Source organism: Pelodiscus sinensis, chromosome 16, assembly GCF_049634645.1.
Source record: "Pelodiscus sinensis isolate JC-2024 chromosome 16, ASM4963464v1, whole genome shotgun sequence".
Classification (NCBI taxonomy): domain Eukaryota; kingdom Metazoa; phylum Chordata; order Testudines; family Trionychidae; genus Pelodiscus; species Pelodiscus sinensis.
Genome location: NC_134726.1, coordinates 13,737,301 through 13,759,813, shown reverse-complemented (window position 1 = coordinate 13,759,813; position 22,513 = coordinate 13,737,301). Strand labels below are relative to the sequence as shown.

The 22,513-nt window shown below is 48.6% G+C and overlaps 1 protein-coding gene across 11 annotated transcripts in view; it reads right to left on the bottom strand.

The window, feature by feature from the left end:
* CLEC16A (C-type lectin domain containing 16A) overlaps positions 1-13,330 on the bottom strand; it is a 339,195-nt gene extending 325,865 nt beyond the window's left edge. For 6 of the 11 annotated variants that reach the window (XR_012896118.1, XM_075899306.1, XM_075899305.1 and 3 more), the window contains exon 1: positions 13,076-13,328. Coding sequence is in view for 10 of the 11 variants with exons in the window: in XM_075899306.1 (XP_075755421.1) it covers positions 13,076-13,155 (80 nt within the window). In the remaining variant the exon portion in view is untranslated. Of the gene's footprint in view, positions 1-13,075 lie in introns of all 11 variants that reach the window. The other 5 variants (XM_075899302.1, XM_075899303.1, XM_075899307.1 and 2 more) reach the window with 3 other exon arrangements.
* Positions 13,331-22,513: the final 9,183 nt, after the last annotated feature.

Here is a 22,513-nt window from a genome sequence, read left to right as displayed (position 1 = left end):
GTTTATGTGCGTATATGTTAATGTACACATTAGGGATGTCAACAAGTAGTCAACTAGACAATTAACTGATAAACCTAGGCTTATTTGCTAATCTAGTCAACCACTCACTTCCCCTCTGCGCTGCCTCTGTATCAGAGGCACCGCAGGAAGGGGAGGGGGGAGCAGGAGTCAGTGCTGGGGACAGCCAGATTAAAAGCCAGTTTCTCCCAGCACTGGCTCCATGGTACCACCTGTCCCTCATGACCCCGTGCTGCTGCCTCTATCAGAAGCATCAGCGCAAGAGGGGAGCAGGGAAAGCTGCCGCAAAGCAGCCTCTGCTTGTAGCAGGTCCTGGTTCACCGCGGGCAGAGGCTGCTCCGTGGAAGCAGGGGGGTGGAAGGGGACTCCCCGGGAGTGGGGCCGGGAACGCACTGGCTGCTGGTCCCACCCCCCAGGACTATAGAATAGTCGACTAATTGCTAAAAATTCATGTAGTTAGTTGACTATTCTATTACCCTCCAACATCCCTAGCACATATGCTGATTTTAGTATCTTTATAGCATAAGCCTGGCATACTGTACTGCCTTTTCCACTGTAAAGATTCTGAGAGTTTTTGTAAGCTTAACGCTTAAAGCTTAACGTCTAAGAATCATCCAGGAATGGATCCCATTATAGTAGGCAGGGTAGGCACAGCAATAAATGGTACCTGCCACTACAAATTTACAGTCTAAATAGACAAGTCCCAGACAGTGTAAAAAAAGAACTGTTACAAGCAGAGAGAACAGTATGATGGTAGAAAACATTTGTTACCCTTTTGCAGGGGAGAAAAGGAGGATTAGGTCAAAGGTAATCATAGAATCATAGGGTTGGAAAAGATGTCAGGAGGTCCAATCCCCTCCCCAAAACAGGACCAACCCCAACTAAATCATCGTGGCCAGGATTTTGTCAAGCTGGGACTTAAAAAACCTCTAGGGATGGAGATTCCTTTACCTGCCTATGTAACCCATTCCAGTGCTTCACCACCCTCCTAGTAAAATAGTTTTTCCTAATATGCAATCTAGACATCCCCCATTGCAACTTGAGACCATTGTTCCTTGCTCTGTTATCTGTCACCACTGACAACATCTCTCTCCATCCTCTTTGGAATCCCCACTTCAGGTAGTCAAAGGCTGTTATCAAATCCACCCCTCATTCTTCTCTTCTATAGAACGAACAGCCCCAAATCACTCTGCTTCACCTCGTAAGTCATATGCTCCAACCCCCTCCCCCCCAATCATTTTCATTGCCCTCTGATGGACTTTATTCAATGTGTCCATATCCTTTCTGTAATGGGGGGGGGACCGGAATTGGATGCAATACTTCTGATGTGGCCTCACCTGTGCTGAATAAAGGGGAACAATCACTTCTCTAGATCTGCTGGCAATGCTCCTCCTAATGCACCCTAATATACCATTAGCCTTCTTGGCTACGAGGGCACACTGTTGATTAATAGCGAGCTTCTCATCCACTGTAACTCCTGGAACTTTTTCTGCCAAACTGCTGCCTAGGCAGTTGGTCCCCAGCCTGTAGCAGTGCTTGGGATTCTTCCATCCCAAGTGCAGGACTCTGAACTTATCCTTGTTGAACCTCATCAGATTTCTTTTGGCCCAATCCTCCAATTAGTCTAGGTCACTGTGGACCCTATTCCTACCCTCCAATATATCTACGTCTCCCCTCATCTTAGTGTCATCTGCGAACTTGCTGAGGGTGCAATCCCTGCCCTAATCCAGGTCATTAATAAAGATGTTGAACAAAATTGGCCCTAGAACTGTCCTCTGCAGCACTCCGCTTGACATTGACTGCCAACCAGGCATCAAGCCACTGTTCAATACCCATTGAGCCTGACAATCTAGCCAACTTTCTATTCACCTTGCAGTCCATTTATCCAATCCATATGTCCTTAACTTGATGGCATGAATACTGTAGGAAGCTGTACCAAAAGCTTTGCTAAAGTCAAGAAATATCACATCCACCACCTTTCCCATATCCACAGAGCCAGTTACCATGTGAGGAGGCAGGGAAAAGAGAATAAGGGAATTTGTGTGCAGCCATGTTGGTCTTGTTAGCAAGAGAGGAAGAGTCAGGCTAAGTTTGTGGCCTGACAACGCAAGAGCTGTAATAAGACACTGCCTTCGCCTCTCGCCTCCATATGGAGATAAGGACAGAATGCTGACTCTGGCAGGGACTTTGAGATAAGGAGCATCTGGGTGGAACTAAAATAACTGTTAGCCATTGGTGTGTGTAATGAGAAGGAGACTAATTGTTTAATGTTATTATATCTAACGGACAGTATATAAACTGCTTCATAATTGCTTGTATTCGACGATCTGCCTAGTAGCAGTTTCTTCCCTTGCAATATTGCTCAAATAAACTGTCTCTGACTACTTGTTGCTCACAAATGCAGAGTGAAGGCTTGTTTTCTTCCACACATGCAATAAAAGGCAATCAGGTTGGTCAGGCATGAATTGCACTTGTTGAATCCTTGTTGACTGTTCCTGATCCTGGTAACTGACAACACTCCAATATTTTATATATATTCAGTAGGGATGTAAAAGAGTAGTCAAACAGTCGACTACCCAATAAGCCTAGGCTTATCGGGTAGGGATGTAAGCTACTAGTTGACTATCCAATAAGCATTTGCTTATCATGCAGATAGGTAGGAACTTGACTAGTCACTTCCCCCTGCCCTGTCTTGCTGCCTCTGTCAGAGGCTATGTCTACACTATAGCCTTTTCCGCAAAAACATATGCAAATGAGGCAAAGCGTGGAATATCGCCTCGCCACATTTGCATAATTAATGAGGCTCTGTTTTTGCACAAGAGGCTTTTGCACAAAAAAGAGTCATCTACACAGTTCCTTTTTGCGCAAAAACCCTCTTCTTGCACAAGAGCCGTTCTTTCACATGGGGTTTTTACGCAAAAAGGAGCATGTAGACGTCTCCTTTTTGTGCAAAAGCCTCTTGTGCAAAAACGGAGCCCCATTAATTATGCAAATGAGGCTCCACGCGATATTCCACACTTCACCTCATTTGCATACATTTTTGCACAAGAGAAGGGCAGTGTAGACATAGCCAGAGAGACGCAGCAAGTGTGAGGGAGCAGGAGCCAGTGCTGCGGGGAGCCAGTTTAAAAGCTGGTTCCACACTAGCACCGTCTCTGCGAGGTTGGGGGGAGGGGAAGCAGAGGGCAGCAGGGAAACGGCACAGTCCCTCTCGGGCCAGTCCCGACTGCTGCTTCTCTAGGCACTGAGAGCTCCTGTACATTTCGAAGGGAGAGAGACCGCGGGAACCCACTGGGAACCCGCTTGTGTACATTCAAAAGGAGAGGTGCAATGGGATAACATGCTCCCCATCAATGAATAGAGTACTTGGTGGAATTTCCAGTGACTACGCTATTAGCTGATTAATCAAAATTTAACATCCCTAATATTCAGCCCTGTTTACTTGAATTAACCATGAACTTGAACTATCACTTCTACAAAGAAATAAAACTGTGTAAGTGACTACATTTATTAGAAATCAACTAAAATTACATTCAGAAGACTTCGGAAAAGAGCGGGGAGAAGAATTAAACCAATAATGCAATGCTGGTCCAAGTAAACAATAGAAGCAGTCTTTAGACATAACTCACCTTAGCCCCAAGACACTATGCATTTCAAAGCATTTCTGAGCAGTTTCCCAAAGGGTATGCAAAAACAAATTTAAGTTAGTACACAATATAAAACTGCAAACCCTAAATTTGAAGACATTTTAACATTATGCCAATATGAATGGAGCTTATGAAAAAACTGCCAATACTGGAAACAAATTACAAGTTCCCCAGCTGTTTGCCTCAGGAATTTTACTGGAAAGTTGTTCACAGAACCATAGACTGCCAGGGCTGGAAGAGACCTCATTGTTTCTAGGTCTCAAGGCAAAAATTCATTCATGTGATTGGATTTGCAAAAGAATGGGATCAGGCACTACTTAAATATTCCCTGACAAAAACTGAGCTAAAATTCAGTGCTATATTTCATTAATTTATAGGTGAAAAATACTGCAGGAATGCTGGGCAGATTCATTTTTGTAACGTATCATATTACATACAAGAAAGCTACTTGAAAACAACATCATGGTTACAATATCAAATACTGAAAAGTTAGGAAATGCTAAATTAAAGTTGCCCGTACAGCCTTAATTGTGTGTATGTATTAAATGGTCTTTAAATACATGATCATATGCGGTTTTTACCACAGGCAGGATGCCAAAATCAGTCAGTGTACATGATGACTGATGGTCAGGGAATGAATCAGATATAAAGGACAAAGGGCTAATTCATATTAGTGTATGAACACTGTATGTGACCAAGTGATGTAAAAAAATTATGTATGCCAATCCATTAGAATATGTACTGTATGTACAGATTGTTTAGTTTAATAGTAGGGCCATTAGGAAGCAAGCAGGAATGCAGTGTAATGGGGTCCAGATAAAACACTACTGAGCACACAGAAACAAAACCTGACCTATTAAATGTGATTATACTAACTCAGAATTTCCTAATTTTTTAATGTTTGATATTGCAACTGTCATGTTCTTTTAAAGTGTCTTTCTTGTATGTAATATATGGTATAAAAATTAACCTGTACAACATCTCTGCAGTGTATGCACCTTTAAATTAATAAAACATATATTCCTCCATGTACCCATAGGGAGGTGCATCCCAGAGTTTGGGACCTCTGCTTTAATTACATAATCACAGACTATTTTTTTAACACTAGTCCCCTTCCTCATCAAGAGCACAAGACGAAAAATGTTAACTGAATGATCATCTATTGAAGATTTTGTAGTTTGGCTCTATGCCTTATTTTCTATACTTTATTCAATTTCTGCTGTGAATATAGAATTCTTTGTGTGCTTTTCTACAAAACTTATCACTGTAGCATCTGAGTTCCTTGCAAATAAATTAATTTCCACAATGCTCCTCTGACCTACATTCATGCTGAAGCAGAAGTCCCAAAACTGAGATGCACCACCATAAGGGATTATGGTCCTTTGTCCTTTATATCTGATTCATTCCCTGAGCATTCAGGAGGAGGCAAGGCAGCCCTCACAGGCAGCAGGGAGGGAGAGCACAGCTGTAACTCCACCTGCCAGGCTGCTTACTTTCTCCTCATCTTCCCACTTGGGACCCTTATCCTGTTCATATACCCCCACCCAGAACCACAGCCTCTCTCCTAGCCCTGGCGTGGAGTAGGAGGGCAGCTGATAGGGCTAAAGGGGGGGGAAGAGGCACAAGGTACAAAGTTTGAGGACGACTGAATTAAAATCATATTGCTTATAGAGAAAGGGAGACAAATTAAGGCTCTAAGGGTATGTCTAGACTACATGGCTCCATCGACAGAGCCATGTAGATTAGTTTACTGGACATAGGAAAATGAAGCAGCGATTTAAATAATTGCCACTTCATTTACATCAAAATGGCTGCCGCGCTGTGCTGATCAGCTGTTTGGCGGCACAGTGCGGTAGTCTGGATGCTCCACGGTTGACTGCCCCATTATGCTTCGTAGAATGCCCCTTATGCCTCGTCCAGACTACCGCGTTATGCCGCCAAACAGCTGATTGGCACAGCGTGGCAGCCATTTTTATGTAAATGAAGCAGCGATTATTTAAATCGCTGCTTCATTTTCCTATGTCCAACAAACTAATCTACATGGCTCTGTCGACGGAGCCACGGAGCCTAGACATACCCTAAGAGCAACCAAGTCACCTAACCATATTCCACTTCTTCCTACATAACACTGCGAAGATCCAGCCTGTTCTGTCTGCATCACTAACACTTTTTCCAACTATAAATTCTTGTTTGAAAACTCTAGCCTCCTCATTTTTATCTTTGAACATTACCTCTAGTCTATTTGTAATGTTTATAAAAACATACTGTTCATAACCTCTTCTGATGATGTCACCCACCCACCCCCATCTTCCAGTACTGCTTCAGTTTTAATTCCCTTGTTCTCACTTTTTGTTCCCTTGTTCACTTATATCTTACTATCACTCGTAAACTTTCATCTGTCTGCCCCCTCCCAATAGAACAGAAATATTAATTGAACAACTCAGCCTACTACTGGATGGAAATTGTAGAAATACCAGAAATGTAGAAAAGGCAAATACTATTGTTAAGTTAAGAACAAAAATAATCCTATTTTAAAATTTTCTTCTAGTTGTCTTAACATTGCTGAACAGAAATTTCTCTGTGTTCCTTTGCTCCTCTTATCTACGATTCCCAGTTTCTGATTTATATTTATTACTATCAACTTCCCCTTTTTCCATTTGTTATATTTTTATTACGCTTAAAATTTTTATAGCTGTCTTCTCTTCCCTCTAAACCAGGTCTTCTTCCTTGATTGATGGGCTGTGACTTTTTTGGTATCTAGTAAAGTGCTTTTAAAAGATTCTCACTCAATATTCTGATTATGTTCTTCCTCCCATGTGATTGGTTTATAATTATTTTCAGATTTGTGAAACTGGCAATTTTAAAGCATGGAGTGTGTAAATATCCAAATCAAAGGAGTGTGTATACATAAATACAAAATGCAAACAGAATAAAGAGTAAAATAGTGATTTTATATATAATATAGGTGTCTATGAAATCACTGTTCTAGTCTTTAATCTGTTTGCACATTATAAACTACGATCCCTGTACCTAAGTTATCATGAATTTTTAGTTCTGTGATCAGTTTTTCTTGTACTGAAGTATCACATGAGCTACATTAGAGAAGTGTTTCCCAATTTTATTTGGCCACGGAACCCTTTTAAACTCGGAAGAATTTCGAGGAACCTCTACAGCCGGGGCGGAAATTTGTCACCAGGAAAAGTTGTCGAGCAAACCCTTACTTTCACTTTGTGGAGCACCATTTGGGAAACACTGCTTTAGACACTGGTGCATAAGACAGTAATCGTGTACCCTAGTGAAGGTCTGTAGCAGACAATACCTGATGCTTCATCATGTGCATTATCTATTAGAAATAGGGATGTTAAATATTGGTTAACTGCACAGTCGAGTAACCTGAAGATAACATTGAATTCTTATCGGTTAGTCAACTATTTTATAGTCCCCAGGGGCAGGGCCAGCAGCCAGTATGCTCCGGCCTCTCTCCTGAGGAGCCCCCTGCCACTCCTACGTATCAGAGACAGCCACACGAGGTGCCAGCTGGTCCGCAAGGGGAGCCGGTTTCAAAACCAATTCCCCTCGCAGACTGACTGACTGACTGCCTGCCTATCGCCCTGTGCTGCTGCCTCTAATAAAAAGGCAGCAGCATGGAATGGCAGCAGCCCGTTTTGGGGGAGTGGGGGATCTGAGCTCCCGGACCCAGCACGAGCCGGAACTGAGCCAGGCTGCCTGCCCACCTGGCTCCTAATACACTTTAAACTCAGAGCTGCAATAGGGGTAGGTCCCAGACCAGACACAAGCCAAGACTGAGCCAGGCTGCTGACCAGCCTGTTAAAAAATTTACTGGCAGCGGGAGAATGCGAGGGGATGCTTGTAGTCTATAACATTAACCTATATGCTTTTTCTTATCAATTAATCGACTACACTATCACATCCCTAATTAGGATACCAATCTATAAGCATTCAAGATCATTTTGTTCCTGGTGGCTCAGAAACAGATAATACCATTTTCAACAGTGCCACTTTCCCTCTTTCTTAAACAAGTTATAATTACTGATTTTATCATTCCAATCCAGAGAATCATCCCACCAGGTTTCAGTAATACCATATGGAATGTTTTCCCTTAATTATTCCAAAAAGCAAATATTTGTGCCTGCTTCAAATCCTCTCTCAAACCTACTTTCTACTATGTCTAAATTAACTAACAATGATGAAGCAGGAGGCAACTGGGGTTAGTTTTTCTTTAATATTTTAATACTAAAATAACTGGAGCCATTTAGCGGGGCACATGATTAAATTTACATAACCTGGTTTTGCTCTCACCATTACTCTCATTCTCCTTCCTTCATTCCTTCTGTTTGTACATTATGTCTGTTTACATCTGTTTTTAAACTAGACTGCATGTTCTTCAGGACAGGACTGTATTACTATGTACAGTAAAACTCCATTGGTCCGGCATCCAATGCTCCGGCACTCCTGATGGTCCAGTACCATCGGGAAACCGGAAGTGCTCCAGGCAGCCGAACAATTGGAGCTACTCTGCGCCCAGCTTCCCCAATTCAGCTGCTGCTGAAACTGACCAGCAGCTGAATCATAGAAGCCGGGGGCAGAGCAGCTGGAGTGCTGCCAGCTTGGTCCCACAGTGCCGAGGAGCGGCGCTACGGGACCAACCCGGCAGCACCCCAGCTGCTCTGCCCCAGGCATCCCCGATTCAACCGCTGCTGAAACTGACCAGTGGCTGATTCTGGTCAGCCCAGCCGCTGCTGAAACTGACCAGCGGCTGACCAGAATCAGCCACTGATCAGTTTCAGCAGCGGCTGAATCGGGAATGCCTGGGGCAGAGCAGCTGGGGTGCTGCCAGGTTGGTCCCGTAGCACCGCCCCTCAGCGCTGTGGGATCAACCCAGCAGCACCCCAGCTTCTCTGTGCCAGGCGTCCCCAAGAGCAGCTGGGGTGCTGCCAGGTTGGTCTCGCAGTGCCAAGGGGCGGCACTACCTGACCAACCCGGCAGCACCCCAGCGGCTCTGCCCCAGGTGTCCTCGATTCAGCCGCTGCTGGTCAGTTTCAGCAGCGGCTGAATCAGGGACACCTGCAGCAAAGCAGCTTCCCCTCCACCCCACCCCAGACCCCTCATAGCCCCTCCTTCCGATAGTCCGGCATATATGATAATCCGACACCCTCTGGGTCCTAAAGGTGCTGGATTATCAGAATTTTACTGTATTTGTAAAGCACTCAGTATAATGGGCTCTTGACCCTTACTGGAGCTTCCAGGCACTACAGGTTGGACCTCCCTGGTCCAGCGTCCTCAGGACCTGACCAGTCCCAGATGAGGGATTTTGTCGAAACAGGGAAGGTAATTTCTGAGCCCTCCCCACCCTGTGCAGGCCTGGTCCAGCCCGCTGGTCTACCAGACACACACTCCCCACCAACGTGCTAGGGGCTCCTGGCCCTGCCAGGCAGCTACACACCGGGTCTCCCAGGCCTGCTTAGTGGCTGCGCCTGCAGCTTGTTGCACACAGTCCACTATCCTGCTGGCCCCGCAGGGCTCGCTGCTTCTGGCCCTCCAGCAGGACTCTCTTGTCCTGCAACATCTGTGCTAGACCATAGAGGTTGGCGGACCAGAGAGTTTTAACCTGTACCATTAAAAAAAACTACAAAGTAGTTCACATCACAAAACAAAAGCTGGCAGAGTACAGATCTCACATCCCTCAAGTTTCAGCAAAGTAGCTAAGAAAAGACAGGGCCACCAAATTAGCCCATTGATTCCTAGAAGTGGCATTTCCAGATCAATGAGGAGTCGCAGACATGTGTGTCTGAGGAAGCTCATATTTTTGCTATCTATGCCATACTTGTTTTCTGGCAAACACTTCAGATCTGCCATTCTAGCACAGGGCTCCCTCTAAGGGTACGTCTAGACTACATGCCTCTGTCGTCAGAGGCATGTAGATTAGGCTACCAGACATAGTAAAATGAAGCGGCGATTTAATAATCACCGCTTCATTTAAATTTACATGGCTGCCGCGCTGAGTCGACAGACAGCTGATCAGCTGTTTGTCGGCTCAGCGCGATAGTCTGGACGCGCGGGTGGCGACATCAAAGGTATTTGTCGACCACCCAGGTATGCCTCCTGGGATGAGGTATACCTGGGTAGTCGACAAATACCTTTGATGTCGCCACCCGCGCGTCCAGACTATCGCGCTGAGCCGACAAACAGCTGATCAGCTGTCTGTCGACTCAGCGCGGCAGCCATGTAAATTTAAATGAAGCGGCGATTATTTAAATCGCCGCTTCATTTTCCTATGTCTGGTAGCCTAATCTACATGCCTCTGGCGACAGAGGCATGTAGTCTAGACGTACCCTAAGATTTTCCATCCATAAGCAGAGGGAGTTTTGTCTTGTTCTGCAATAGAGGTAATTATCTTTCTCTCTATATAAAAAACTTTTTCCTCTGTGACGACAGTGATGTCATCACGTCACTCTGCGTTTCACAGGAACAAGCCCCACCCATTGCCAACCTGACTCTTCCCGGGGGCCAACATAGAGGGCTTGGGCTGCCTACAGCCCCAGCCTTCCCCTTCCTTCCCAGTGGTTGGGTGGGGCCTGCTCCTCCCAGTGGGCTGAGAGGAAAGCCGGGACTGGCCCCTTCTTATGGGCCAGGGAGAAAACCGGGCATGCACAAAACATTTGAATCCCGCCCACACCCTCAGCAGAGCCACGCAGTGGCAGCTCAGCTGCTCCAGGGCCAGGCAGCTACCATGGAGCCCTGGCTCCAACTTCAGCCCTTTCCCAGGGTTGAAACCAGGGCTGCAGTACAGCTGCTCCTGGGCTGGGGCTGCAGTATTAAAAACAGCACCGCGGCTCTGGCTCGAGTCCCAGTGCACAAAGCAGCCTCATACCACACGGACCCACCCCAGGAGCAGCTGCAGCCGGGGCCACATGGCGGCTGCCAGAGCTAGGGCCAGGGTCACAGTACTAAAAATAACACTGTGGCCCTGTCCCCAGGAGCAGCCGCACTGCAGCCCTGGCTCCAGCCCTGGCACATGGGGCAGCCACCCACCACCCGGTTACACCTGCTCTTATTTCCTCTCCTCCCCAAGATATGGTGGGGATATTCTCCCTCCCAGCAGCCAGTAAAAGTGCAAAAGGCTTCATGTTCGTTAGCAGGTGAACTAGGCGGTCACCTAGGGCACCAAGTTAAATGGGGCGCCAAATGGTGGCGCAATGTCATTGAGGGGTTTGGAGGTGGGGGCACCGATTGCATGGTTCACGTAGGGCGCCAGTTGTTGGCACCTAGTCTAGGGCCGCCCCTGTTCATTAGACACTCCCTGTCCAGTGACTAATACCTAAAAAAGAATTCCCATGTAAGATTTCCAGTACCTTATCTCTCTCTATTAGCACCTGGTAATGGGAAATGAGACCTGTTGACTATGCAAGATCTTCTTCCCTCTTCCTGTTTCCCCACCAGGAGTTTCTGTTCTCTGGCTAGTAGATGATATTTTCAAACCCTCTGTATTGCTTGTAGTGTAACTTTGGACTACTCTCTCACGACTTCCATCCCCCAGTTAACTATATCTCCCCTATCTCTAGAGTGCTGGCACTAGTCTAGGGTTACCATCTTTTAGACTTTGTTCAGCATTATAAAATCATAGTTTTGAGTTTCCATGCTATGTTATGACCCTGCAGATACTTAGGAACATCCAATCACCAGCAAGGCAAAACAGAGCAGTGGAGGGAGGGAGAAAGGAAACAGTTTATCTGACCTAACCAGTACTTGTGAAATTCTTTAAGAGCTTCACATCAGGAAAACTGTAATCAATATAGTTACATGAATATTCATAGATGTACCAACGATGTTTCCTGTTGTCTTACATGGTTACAATAGCAACCCTGGGTGAAACTCCTCCAATAGTCAGTCTTCCGCAGCTACAAGACACTCTCAAATCCCTGAAGGCCTTGTCAGGGCTTAGAGTCCCACATGTCCCTTCTACCTCAGAGAAGCCCTGCACTTGCTCTCTTGCTCTCATGCTCCAAAAGCAGACAGTGCCACCCCCCCTTCAACACAAGCTCATTCAGCCACATCACAAGCCCCCCAAATCCCCTGTTCCCACATAGTCTCCAACCTACCCCCCTCCCTGAGTACCTACCTGACCCCTCCACTCCCACACCCACCTCGGCACCCTACACATACAAACGCTCCTTCTGAGGCTCACTCACAGAACTTCTTACACACACTTCGCCTCAACCACCCCCATGGGGCTCCCCCCTACACAAATTCTTCAGGTCCCCTAAACACACACACACTTCCTCCTTAACCATCATCCCCCGAATGGGGCTGCCCCCCAAAACACACACACCTCCACCTTTCCCTCCCCCCCTTCCGGCTGTTTATACATACACTCCTCACGCCCCTGCCCCTACGGAGCTCCCTATAGACACACACACACACGCTCCTCACCCCACGCTGGCACACACACACTAGCGCAGACACACACACACACACACACTCCTCGCCCCACGCCGACACACACACACACACACACACTCCTCGCCCCACGCCGAGACACACACACACACACACTCCTCGCCCCACGCCGAGACACACACACACACACACACTCCTCGCCCCACGCTGAGACACACACACACACACACACTCCTCGCCCCACGCTGAGACACACACACACACACACACTCCTCGCCCCACGCTGAGACACACACACACACACACACTCCTCGCCCCACGCTGAGACACACACACACACACTCCTCGCCCCACGCTGAGACACACACACACACACACACACTCCTCGCCCCACGCTGAGACACACACACACACACACACACTCCTCGCCCCACGCTGAGACACACACACACACACACACACTCCTCGCCCCACGCTGAGACACACACACACACACACACACTCCTCGCCCCACGCTGAGACACACACACACACACACACTCCTCGCCCCACGCTGAGACACACACACACACACACACACTCCTCGCCCCACGCTGAGACACACACACACACACACACACTCCTCGCCCCACGCTGAGACACACACACACACACACACACTCCTCGCCCCACGCTGAGACACACACACACACACTCCTCGCCCCACGCTGAGACACACACACACACACTCCTCGCCCCACGCTGAGACACACACACACACACTCCTCGCCCCACGCTGAGACACACACACACACACACACACTCCTCGCCCCACGCTGACACACACACACACACACACACTCCTCGCCCCACGCTGACACACACACACACACACACTCCTCGCCCCACGCTGACACACACACACACACACACTCCTCGCCCCACGCTGACACACACACACACACACACACACACACACGCTCCTCCCGAAGCCGCCCCCCACACGCACTTACTTGAGATGGTCCAGGGAGTGGATGCTGCGGGCGGCCTTACCGTGTCCGCCACCCACCCAGCTGCGGGAGCGGCCGAACATGCTGGCGGCGAGGGGGAAGCTGGTGGCCGCGAGCTCTAACCGTCCATCCCCCTGAGCGCACGGCTGCCGGGCACCAGCGACCCCTGACACTTACAGGCCGGTCAGCCCGGCACTCAGCGACAGGACAAGCAAAGGCGCATGCGCGTGCATGGCACGCTGGGAAATGCAGTCTACCGCGGCCAGGAGGCGGCGGTGGACTACAACTCCCAGCCTGCACTTTGCATGCGCACTGCTGATTGTGACTCGCGTAGGCGGCAGGACGGGAGTATTGGCTTGAGGTGGGGCGGCGCTTGGGCGCTGAGACGCGCAGCGTGAGAGAGGCGGGGAGAGCCGGTCAGTCTGGGGAGAGAGCAGGCCTGGCTCCCCTCTATACAGCTTCCCCCGCTGCTGTGCGGGCAGCACACAGGGCAGGGTCTGACTCCACACCCCTGACTGTAAACAACCTGACCACTGGTGGGCAACTTGTGCCCCCCCCCACACACACACACACACGTGGCCCATGAGGCCTGCCAGATGTTCTGTTTGTCATTGCCCACATGCAGGCTTGTCAGATTCCATTCGTTTGCACAGCTTTTTCCTACTAGATGACTAAAGTGACATGCACATAAAGCAAGGACATATGAAGAGCGGATTTTACCCAATTGAGAGCCATAATCTCCACATCTGGGGGCGGAAACAGGGCAGGGCGAGCGCCCCCGCCCCCCCCCCCCCCCGGCCCCACGCTTCAAGAAGCCCCACGTATGTGCTGTGGCAAAGGGGGGCCCTGCGAAATTGTGCTGCTCTGGACCCCACAAAATGGTCATCTGCTCCTGTCCACATCCATTCAAAGCTCTGCTATGGTTCAGTCAGCACACCCTGCAAATTCTAGTTCTACAAGTACAGTTAGCAAATCTACCCTAACCTGGGAGACTGTCTTGGTTACAACAATCTTATGATCCACTGAGATGAAGGAGGGCTACTCATGTGGCCCACTCATTAATCCAAAGTTGCCTATCAATGATCTAACCCCTGCTACCATAGGCACCAACTTTGTGGGTGCTCCAGGGCTAGAGGGAAAAATTCACGGGTGCTCAGCACTCAGGCTATGTCTACGTCGGTATGATCTTCGCAAATACTCTTCAACGCAAGAGTATTTGCACAAGAGAGCATCTACACTGGCATGTGCCTTTGCGCAAGAGAGGTGCTTTTGCGCAAGAGCATCCGTGCCAGCGTAGACGCTCTCTTGCGCAAGAAAGCTCCGATGGCCATTTTAACCATCGGGCTTTCATGCGCAAGAAATTCATGTTGCCTGTCTACACTGGCCTCTTGCTCAAGAACAGTTGCGCAAGAGGGCTTATTCCTGAGCAGGAACATCATAGTTCTTGCACAGGAAGCACTGATTTCACACATCAGAATGTCAGTGTTCTTGCGCAAGAACTCCCCGCCAGTGTAGACAGGCAGCATGTTTTTGAGCAAAAGCAGCCGCTTTGGCGCAAGATCGCGCCAATGTAGACATAGCCTCACAGTTACATTCCCCTCTCTGTCTCCCTCCCCACAGTATTTCATCCCACTGACCTATTTCTCCCCCACTCTCCCAGTGCTTCCAAAGCATCATGGTATTCAGAAGCTCTGAGAGGGAAAGGAAGGAGGGATGATGCAGTACACTTGGGAGAGGAAGCAGAAAGAGGTAGGGCACATACCGTAAGAGGATGGAAGAAGGGGTGGAGTAGGGGCATGGCCTGGAAAGGGAGGATCGAGCAACCCCCAGCTAGAGCAGAAGTCAACGCCTATGCCCGCTACTGTATCAAAAATGTATGGGTAAATTAATTAACAAAAAAGAACTTTCTACTAGGGATGTTAGTGTGTAGTGGATTACACGATTAACCGATAAACCTGGGTTTATCAATTAATCCTAATACAGCCTCTCCCCAAGTTATGAACGAGTTACGGACCAAATACTTGGCCGTAACTCGATTTGTTTGTAATTCGGACCCCATTGAGTTACATAGCGACCACGCTGTTCGTAAGCGTGGGTCGCGTTCGTAACTCGGGGACCATCTTTACGACTGCTCCATGGGAGCTTTGATCATAAATACAAACGGTCGTAACTTGGTCTCTAGGAGCATCACCAGGACTGGCCAATGAAGCCCTCACCTCCCTACCCATCCTTCCTGAGGAGCTGCAGGCTGGAGGAGGGTGACCAACACAGTCCCTATCCCCAGGGGGAGACAGGCCTGTGGAGCCAAGCAGCACCGCCCTCCCCTCCCCTCGGAAGAGACCTGAGAGGAGAGGAGGGGCGCACCAACGCAGCTCTGCCTCCCCCTCCCCCCCCAGAGGAGACGTGGACCAGGGAGGCTGACCAGCAGAGCACTCACCCTCGCCACCCTCCCCTAGGAGGAGCTGCTGGCCTGAGACGGACAGTGCATCTCTGGCCTCCGCTAGAGGAGCCACCAACCGGGCAACATGGACCTGGGTGCTCCAGAAAGCCACCATCGCCAGAGCAGCATTGCCCTTGCTTCTGCAGGCTGCCCCATGAGCCTCCCAAATGTCCCAGTCTCCAGCCCTGACTACTATACCTCCCACCCTCTCCCTGAGCCTCTACAAGGACCTAAGCAATACCTCTAGCAATTCTATAAAATGAAAACAAGTCTTTCCAGAATTAATCAGAAATATTCTTTTTATGAAATCAACTATTTTCCTGGTTCTTTCCTGTCTACATTGCCAGTTTCCAGAGAAAAGACGCAATCCCCCATATAAATTTTGCTTTCTCTGAATATTCTATTTTGGCCATGTTTCTCTTTTTTTAAAGGAAAACAAAAGTTGTGGGCCTGCAGACTTACACGTGAGCTTTACTTTTACATGTGTTTCAATGGGAGTAAATGTGCATAAAGTTAAATACATACTTAAGTGTTTGGATACCTAAGAGTTAAAGCCCTAAATTATAATAATCCATGTCTGATTTGCATAATAATCTATGTCTGACTTACTGTTATTATTTTTAATTCCCTGTAATACTTGAGTCAGAGTAAACTGAAGATTTGGAATATACCTACAGATGTTTGAATGTCTCTTTTGATCTCACTTCCCTTCCCTCATTTTAGTAGCTCTTTGTTACCTGATCTTAGATCTCGCTCAAGCCCATATGCAGAGGGGGTGTGAACGCACGCCCCATGGCCCCCAAGTCAGTGTGAGGGGGCTCCATGGCCACCTTCCTGGTGGTCCAAAGCTTGAGCTCAATCCCTTTCTTTCCCCCACAGCAGGGAGCTGGTACTACAGCCTTATCCTCCCTCCCCAACATGGAGCACCAGTGCCCGCTTCCCGTTGCCAGGGGAAGGGACGGAGAGAAAGTCCTGATCCTTGCTGCAGGATCTGACACACAGGGAAGAAGTGCTCCCCCTCCTAGCCTGGTGGAACATCAGTGTGCAGACATGCTGCCTGGAGGTTTTTCCTACCCCCAGGCTGCTCCTACCTCCCGTCCAGCCAGACACCCTACTTCCTGCTCTTGCACCTTCCCTTGCTCCTGCACCCTCCTTCTTGGCCACACACTGCACCTTCCTTCTCGCTGGAAGCCCTGTCCTGCACACTAAATCTCCCATTTTTGTTCCAACCCCAGAGCCTGGGGGGGTCCACAAAATCCACTAACTCCGGAGCCCCAGAGGAGTAAATCTGGCCTATGGAAGCCCTGAAACTCAGTCCTCCATGTTCCTGTCCCTCCCCCAGGTGGGGCTGGAGAGCCAGAGGAGTGGCATCTCTCAGTTGGGGCACGTCTACACTACAGAGTTATTTCAAAATAACTCCCATTATTTCAAAATAAGAAGGTGAGCGTCCACACAGCAAGCCCATTATTTGGAAATTATTTAAAAATAACAGGCTTGCTATTTCAAAAAAATAACCCCTAAGTTTATGAGGAACACCTATTTCAAAATTGCTATTTCAAAATAGGGTTAGCGTGGATGTTCAGCTACTGTTATTTCAAAATAACTACTCCCCAGAGTCATTCAGAGTAATTAATCCCAGTGCTTCCTGGGGCTCTAAGTCGAGGTAGTGCATCCACATTAAGGGAGACTGCCTCAGACTAACTTCTCTGTAGTGTGTACCCACTATTTTGAAAGTGTTATTTTGGGAGTTACTATTTCAAAATAACTTGTTTTGAAATAGCCTTGAGTGGGGGTTTTTGCTTCTTACTTGTGTAGTCCCGAACTGATTTTTCTATGTGTCAGAGGTCCCCGACCCAAAAAAGTTTCCCCAGCCCTGGGATAAATAAAGAAAACATGGGAATCTTTTGAGTTGGACATAAATTAGTATTCTACTTTATTTACAAACAAGTAAAGTGAATCAGTTGTTCATAGCTGTTCAAGCTCTGGGAGGAAGCGGAAGGATCAGGGAAGGAGCAGAAATCAGTGGATTCATGGTGTCTGAAAATGTTGGGAGGGAGAGGAAGTAGGAGTAGGACATGCGGGACTCCAGTGCCCCAGTGTGCAAAAGATGGGGGAAGGGGCAGAGAGGGGATTCGTGGGCTGCAGGTGGAAACCCAATGGGCCACAGGCTGCAGGTTGCCCATCACTGGCAATCATGCCCACTGAGACACAGGAGGGCCACTCAAATGGCCTACTCACTAGTCTTGGTTGCCCATCATTGCCTCAAATGAAGCAGTGTTGGGCTGCATCAGTTGAAGAGTGGGGGAAGAACCAAATATTTAAAAAAAATGGTGTTATTAATTGTGTCAATTGCATTTTTCCTGCTAAGGCCTTGTCCATATTCAGAGTTACCCCAGTTTAAATTTAAACTTGTTTATAAACCAGTTTAGGTAAACAAACAAAAAAACCCAGCGTGGACACTCAATTCAATTTAAACCAAATTTATATCGATGCAGCTTAAGTCAATATTGAAATGAGTTGAGATAAATCAAAATAACTAGGTTTAAATTAAGCAAAGAATTTCCACTTGGAGTTTGGCATCAGTTTCACTATATCAGTTTAAAAATCAATCTTTCATTATGTTTTGAATATAGGCAAGGCCTTTGTCAGTATTATATAAGTGTCCAAAATAATGTTAAGGATCTTGTACTGAAGCTGCCATTATCAGACATAATTTTAAAAAAGAAATATTGACCACTACTGGTAGTAAGATATCAATGCACTTTTCATAAGTGTATGGATCCTGTTTACTGGCCAAATTCCAACTCAAGTTTACATTGTATTTACCCAGTTGTCTCTGTAGTTTCAGCTCTAAGATGTTGTGCATTGTTGTGGACTATTAAACAGACACCAACTTTCTCCCTGGAGTGACTGCATTCGTCATGGCTGTTTAATTCCTAAATATTCTTTATCTGCCTTGAAGAGAAATGTGCTATAAAAGTGCACCATAGTATTTTATTATTAAGGCCTTTGACATCAAGAGAACCAACAGTTCTGACATGGGATTTAAAAGATTTTCAGATTCCAATTCCAGAAGGTGATCACATCAAGTAAAAGGAATTGGAATAACTCTATAACCTAGCTTCAGAAGGTAGCCAAGTTAGTCTGTACAGGATAAACTTTAAAAAAAACAACAAATAGTCTGGTAGCACTTTAAAGACTAACAAAACTGGCATATTTTGTTAGTCTTTAAAGTGCTACCAGACTATTTGTTGTTTTTTTAAGTTTATCCTGTACAGACTAATTTTGCTACCCCCTGAAGCTTCTGAACATGCAAGGCACTACAGTCAGCCATACGGAGTAGACATTCATCAACTTCACAAAGAAACTTGCACATGTTTTGTTAGTCTTTAAAGTGCTACCAGACTATCTGGGTTTTTTTAAGTTTATCCTCTATAATCCAGCAATTTAATATAAAAGTTCCTAACAATTTCTAATCTCTCTTTCTCCCCGAGCCCCATCTCACGCTATTAGAGAAGAAATACCTGTGAAAACAAGTCTGATTAATAGAATGGCTTTGAGAATCAAATGTATACAGGACGTCCCTGTTATAACTCGCCGTGGTATACATCCTTTCCACACTAAAGTTGTTGACACTTGTAGAAACTGAGTATCAGAGGGGTAGCCATGTTAGTCTAGATCTGCAAAAGCGACAAGGAGTCCTGTTGCAACTTATAGACTAACAGATGTATTGGAGCATAAGCTTTCGTTGGCAAAGACCCACTTCGTCAGATGCATGCTTCTGTGAGGGTATGTCTATGCTATAGCGCTATTTCAAATTATTTTATTTCGAAATAGTTAATTCGAAATAAGCTAATTTGAAATAATGCATCTATACAAAGAAAGCATTTTGCTATTTCAAAATAGCATGTTCATACTGAGTGGACCCTGAACCGAAGATAAAGCTGGCCGGAACCAGTGCTGGCAGGGCATCAGGTTAGGACTTAGCGTGTGGGGCTGCTGCCTGAAGCTAACTGAGCTCCCTGCTTAAAGGGACCCTACCCCCACCCTGGACAGACAGTTCTCAGGGTTCCCTGCTGCCTTGATGAGAGACAGCAAAGCACTCGGTCACATGGAGCCAGAGCTGCCCCTAGTCATGCCAGTGCGTCCCGTGCGGTCGTTGCCATCAGCCTGGCTGCACTTGCTGTAGGCTGCCATCTGGGGGGTCCAGTGGGGGCTGTCAGGATCCAGGACGCCCTGTGGGAGACCGTCCACCCCAAGGAGCACTAAAAGCCTCCCCAGTCCTCCCCCCCGGGGGCTTGTACCCCATTCCTCCCTCACGTCCTCCCACTGACCCCTCTCTAACCCCCCCTTCTTGATGTCAAATAAAAGACATGTATGTTCAGAAATATGAACTGGGTTTATTGTACAAAACTGGGGGGGGATTAACCACTGGGAAGACCGGGGAAGGGCGGGAGAGGGGAGGGGAAAACTTGGAGGAGGGAGCTGGAAGGGGGAAGTGAGGGGAAGAAGGGGGAGGGGAAGCTCAGTGCTCAGGGGTGGGGGTCTCGCTGGGCCAACTACCTTCCAGCACCATGGGAGAGGGGGCCTCGGTGTTCCTGGGGGGATGGGGAGGAGGGTGCGGAGGTTGAGGTGGGGGGTGAGGAGGTTGAGGAGGGAGAGGTGGGAGGGGGGGCAGGAGTGGGAGGAGGAACAGTAGCTGGGGGGACAGCAGGTGCTGGAGCGGCACGGGGCAGCATGCTCTGCACCAGGGCTTGCAGATGTGAGCACATGGCACAGCCCTGGGCAAGATGCTCCCAGTGGAGTTGCAGGTCCTCCTGCACCCAGCCCTGGATGGTGCGGTGCAGGGCTCGCAGGGCCCCCAGGTGCTGGTCCTGGTACCCCTGCCACGTGCTGATGGTCTGGAGGAGCCCTTCGATGCGGAAGGCTGTCCCGGGCGGGGTGGTGCGCCCTGCATGTGCAGCTGGTGCGGCTGTAGAGAAAGAAAGGGATTGGTCAGTTCTCCCTGGGGATGCAGTGGATGGTGCCCAACGCCCCCTGCGAGGTGAGGACGACCATGCCCTGCACCACCAAAGCCGACGTACTTGCACAGAGGCCATGGTCGGGATGTCTGGCTCTCCCTCGGAGTGGGAGCTGCCCTAAGACCGCACGTATGCCCCTGTGCCATGTATAGTGCGGCCAAGGCGGAGGCAAGATGTCCCCTGCCTCTGCGTAGAGGGGGCGTGTGAAGGGATGGCGTCCTGCTGGGTCCTGCCCTGGGATCAGGAGCATGTCAGGTCTCTTCACACACACGTGTGGCTATTGGGCCATTACCCCTGTGTGGCACGCAGCTGGAGCCACCTGCCCAAGGGTTGCACGACACGTGTCTGCATGTGCACAGGTGGCTGTGTGATCTATGGGAGGCATGGCCCATGCGCACGGTCTCTGGTCTCCCTTCCCATCCCTCCCCCCCAGGGTAGGGGACAGTGATGGCACTTACCTAGTGTGGCCTCCCCTGATGACCCTGCTGACTCTGGTGCCGGGACAGCTTGGGGGTCCTGCTGGCATGACACTCTCCATGCTGGCCCCTCTGCTGCACGCAGGTCAAAGCCCTCTGGTCCCGGCTTGCTGCCCCCCAGGGTGGCATGGACCGTCCCGCCCCCCAGGATGCAGTCGAGGGCAGGGAAGTAGGGGCAGGTGTCAGCCCCTGCTGCGGCACCGTCCCTGGTGGCCCTGGCATACGCCTGCCACAGCTCCTTTATTTTGAGGCACACCTGCTGCTGGGTGCAGCTGTGGCCCTTTCTGGCCATGGTGGCCGCTATGCAGCCATAGATGGCTGTGTTCCTCCACCTGGTGCAGAGATCATGGACATTGGGGGCCTCCCCCCAAACCTCAATGAGGTCCATGATCTCCGCACCAGTCCAGGCAGGTGCGCACCATTTACAGTCCCAGGCTGGCACCTAGGAGCTGGGGGACTGGGCAGGGGACACCGGACTGGCACTAGCTGCCCGGTTCATGATAGGGCCACTGGGTGTGGGACTGGCAGTGCTGGCTTTCTGTAGGCAGGCCTCTGGTTTGCATGTGCCCAGTAGCCAGACTCTACCCCTGTAAGGGCCCCTGGGCTGTGGGAGAGGAGAGGAGTTTCCCTGGTTGTGCCCAGAGTGGCCACTAGAGCTCCCTGGGAAGGGCTGGAGGCCCCCTATTTCAAATTAAGTGTCTACACAACACTTAATTCGAAATGCCTATTTCAAATTTGGCATTACTCCTCGTAGAATGAGGTTTACCAAATTCGAAATAAGTGCTCCGCTATTTCGAATTAATTTCGAAATAGCAGTTTGCATGTATAGACACTATTAAAGTTAATTCAAAATAACAGCTATTATTTCAAATTAACTTTGCTGTGTAGACATACCCTTAGTCTATAAGGTGCCACGGGACTCCTTGTCACTTTTGTAGGAACTGATGCACTATAAGTCCTCCTATTGCCCGCTCTTAAGTCGTGTAACCCCTCCCCCCACCCCCTTGCGCAAATGGAAGTTAGCCGCAGGAAGAAATTCCCCATTATAAGTGGCTTCACTATAAATCCAAGTTTTTTGGAACATGTCTAGGACTTACAGTGTGGACGCTTGTATATGTTCTTAAGAAAAGACAAAGTTATACAGTAAAGTTGTTTGAAATGAAATATGATGTAATAGTGTAGCTATACCAAGCAAGGAAGCAACATGTAAACTACATAAATGTTGCTGAGAGGCGTTTACTGATGCAGCAGCTGGGTCAGAAAGGCAGGAAGAAAGCAACCTGCCCAGCCCCCGGCGAAAGGGGATTTGATTATCAACAAACAAGCCTCCTGCTGTCAATCAGTGCCTCCTTCAAGCCAATAAGCAAAGAGAGAGGCGGACTTTGGGTGGGCTGTCTGCATTGGTTGCAGCAATGCTGGAAGTGATGCTGGGGGAGACCCACGGGGCATAAACAGCTGAGACGCAGCATGCAGTGGAGACAGGAGGTGGGGGGGCGGCAGGAGG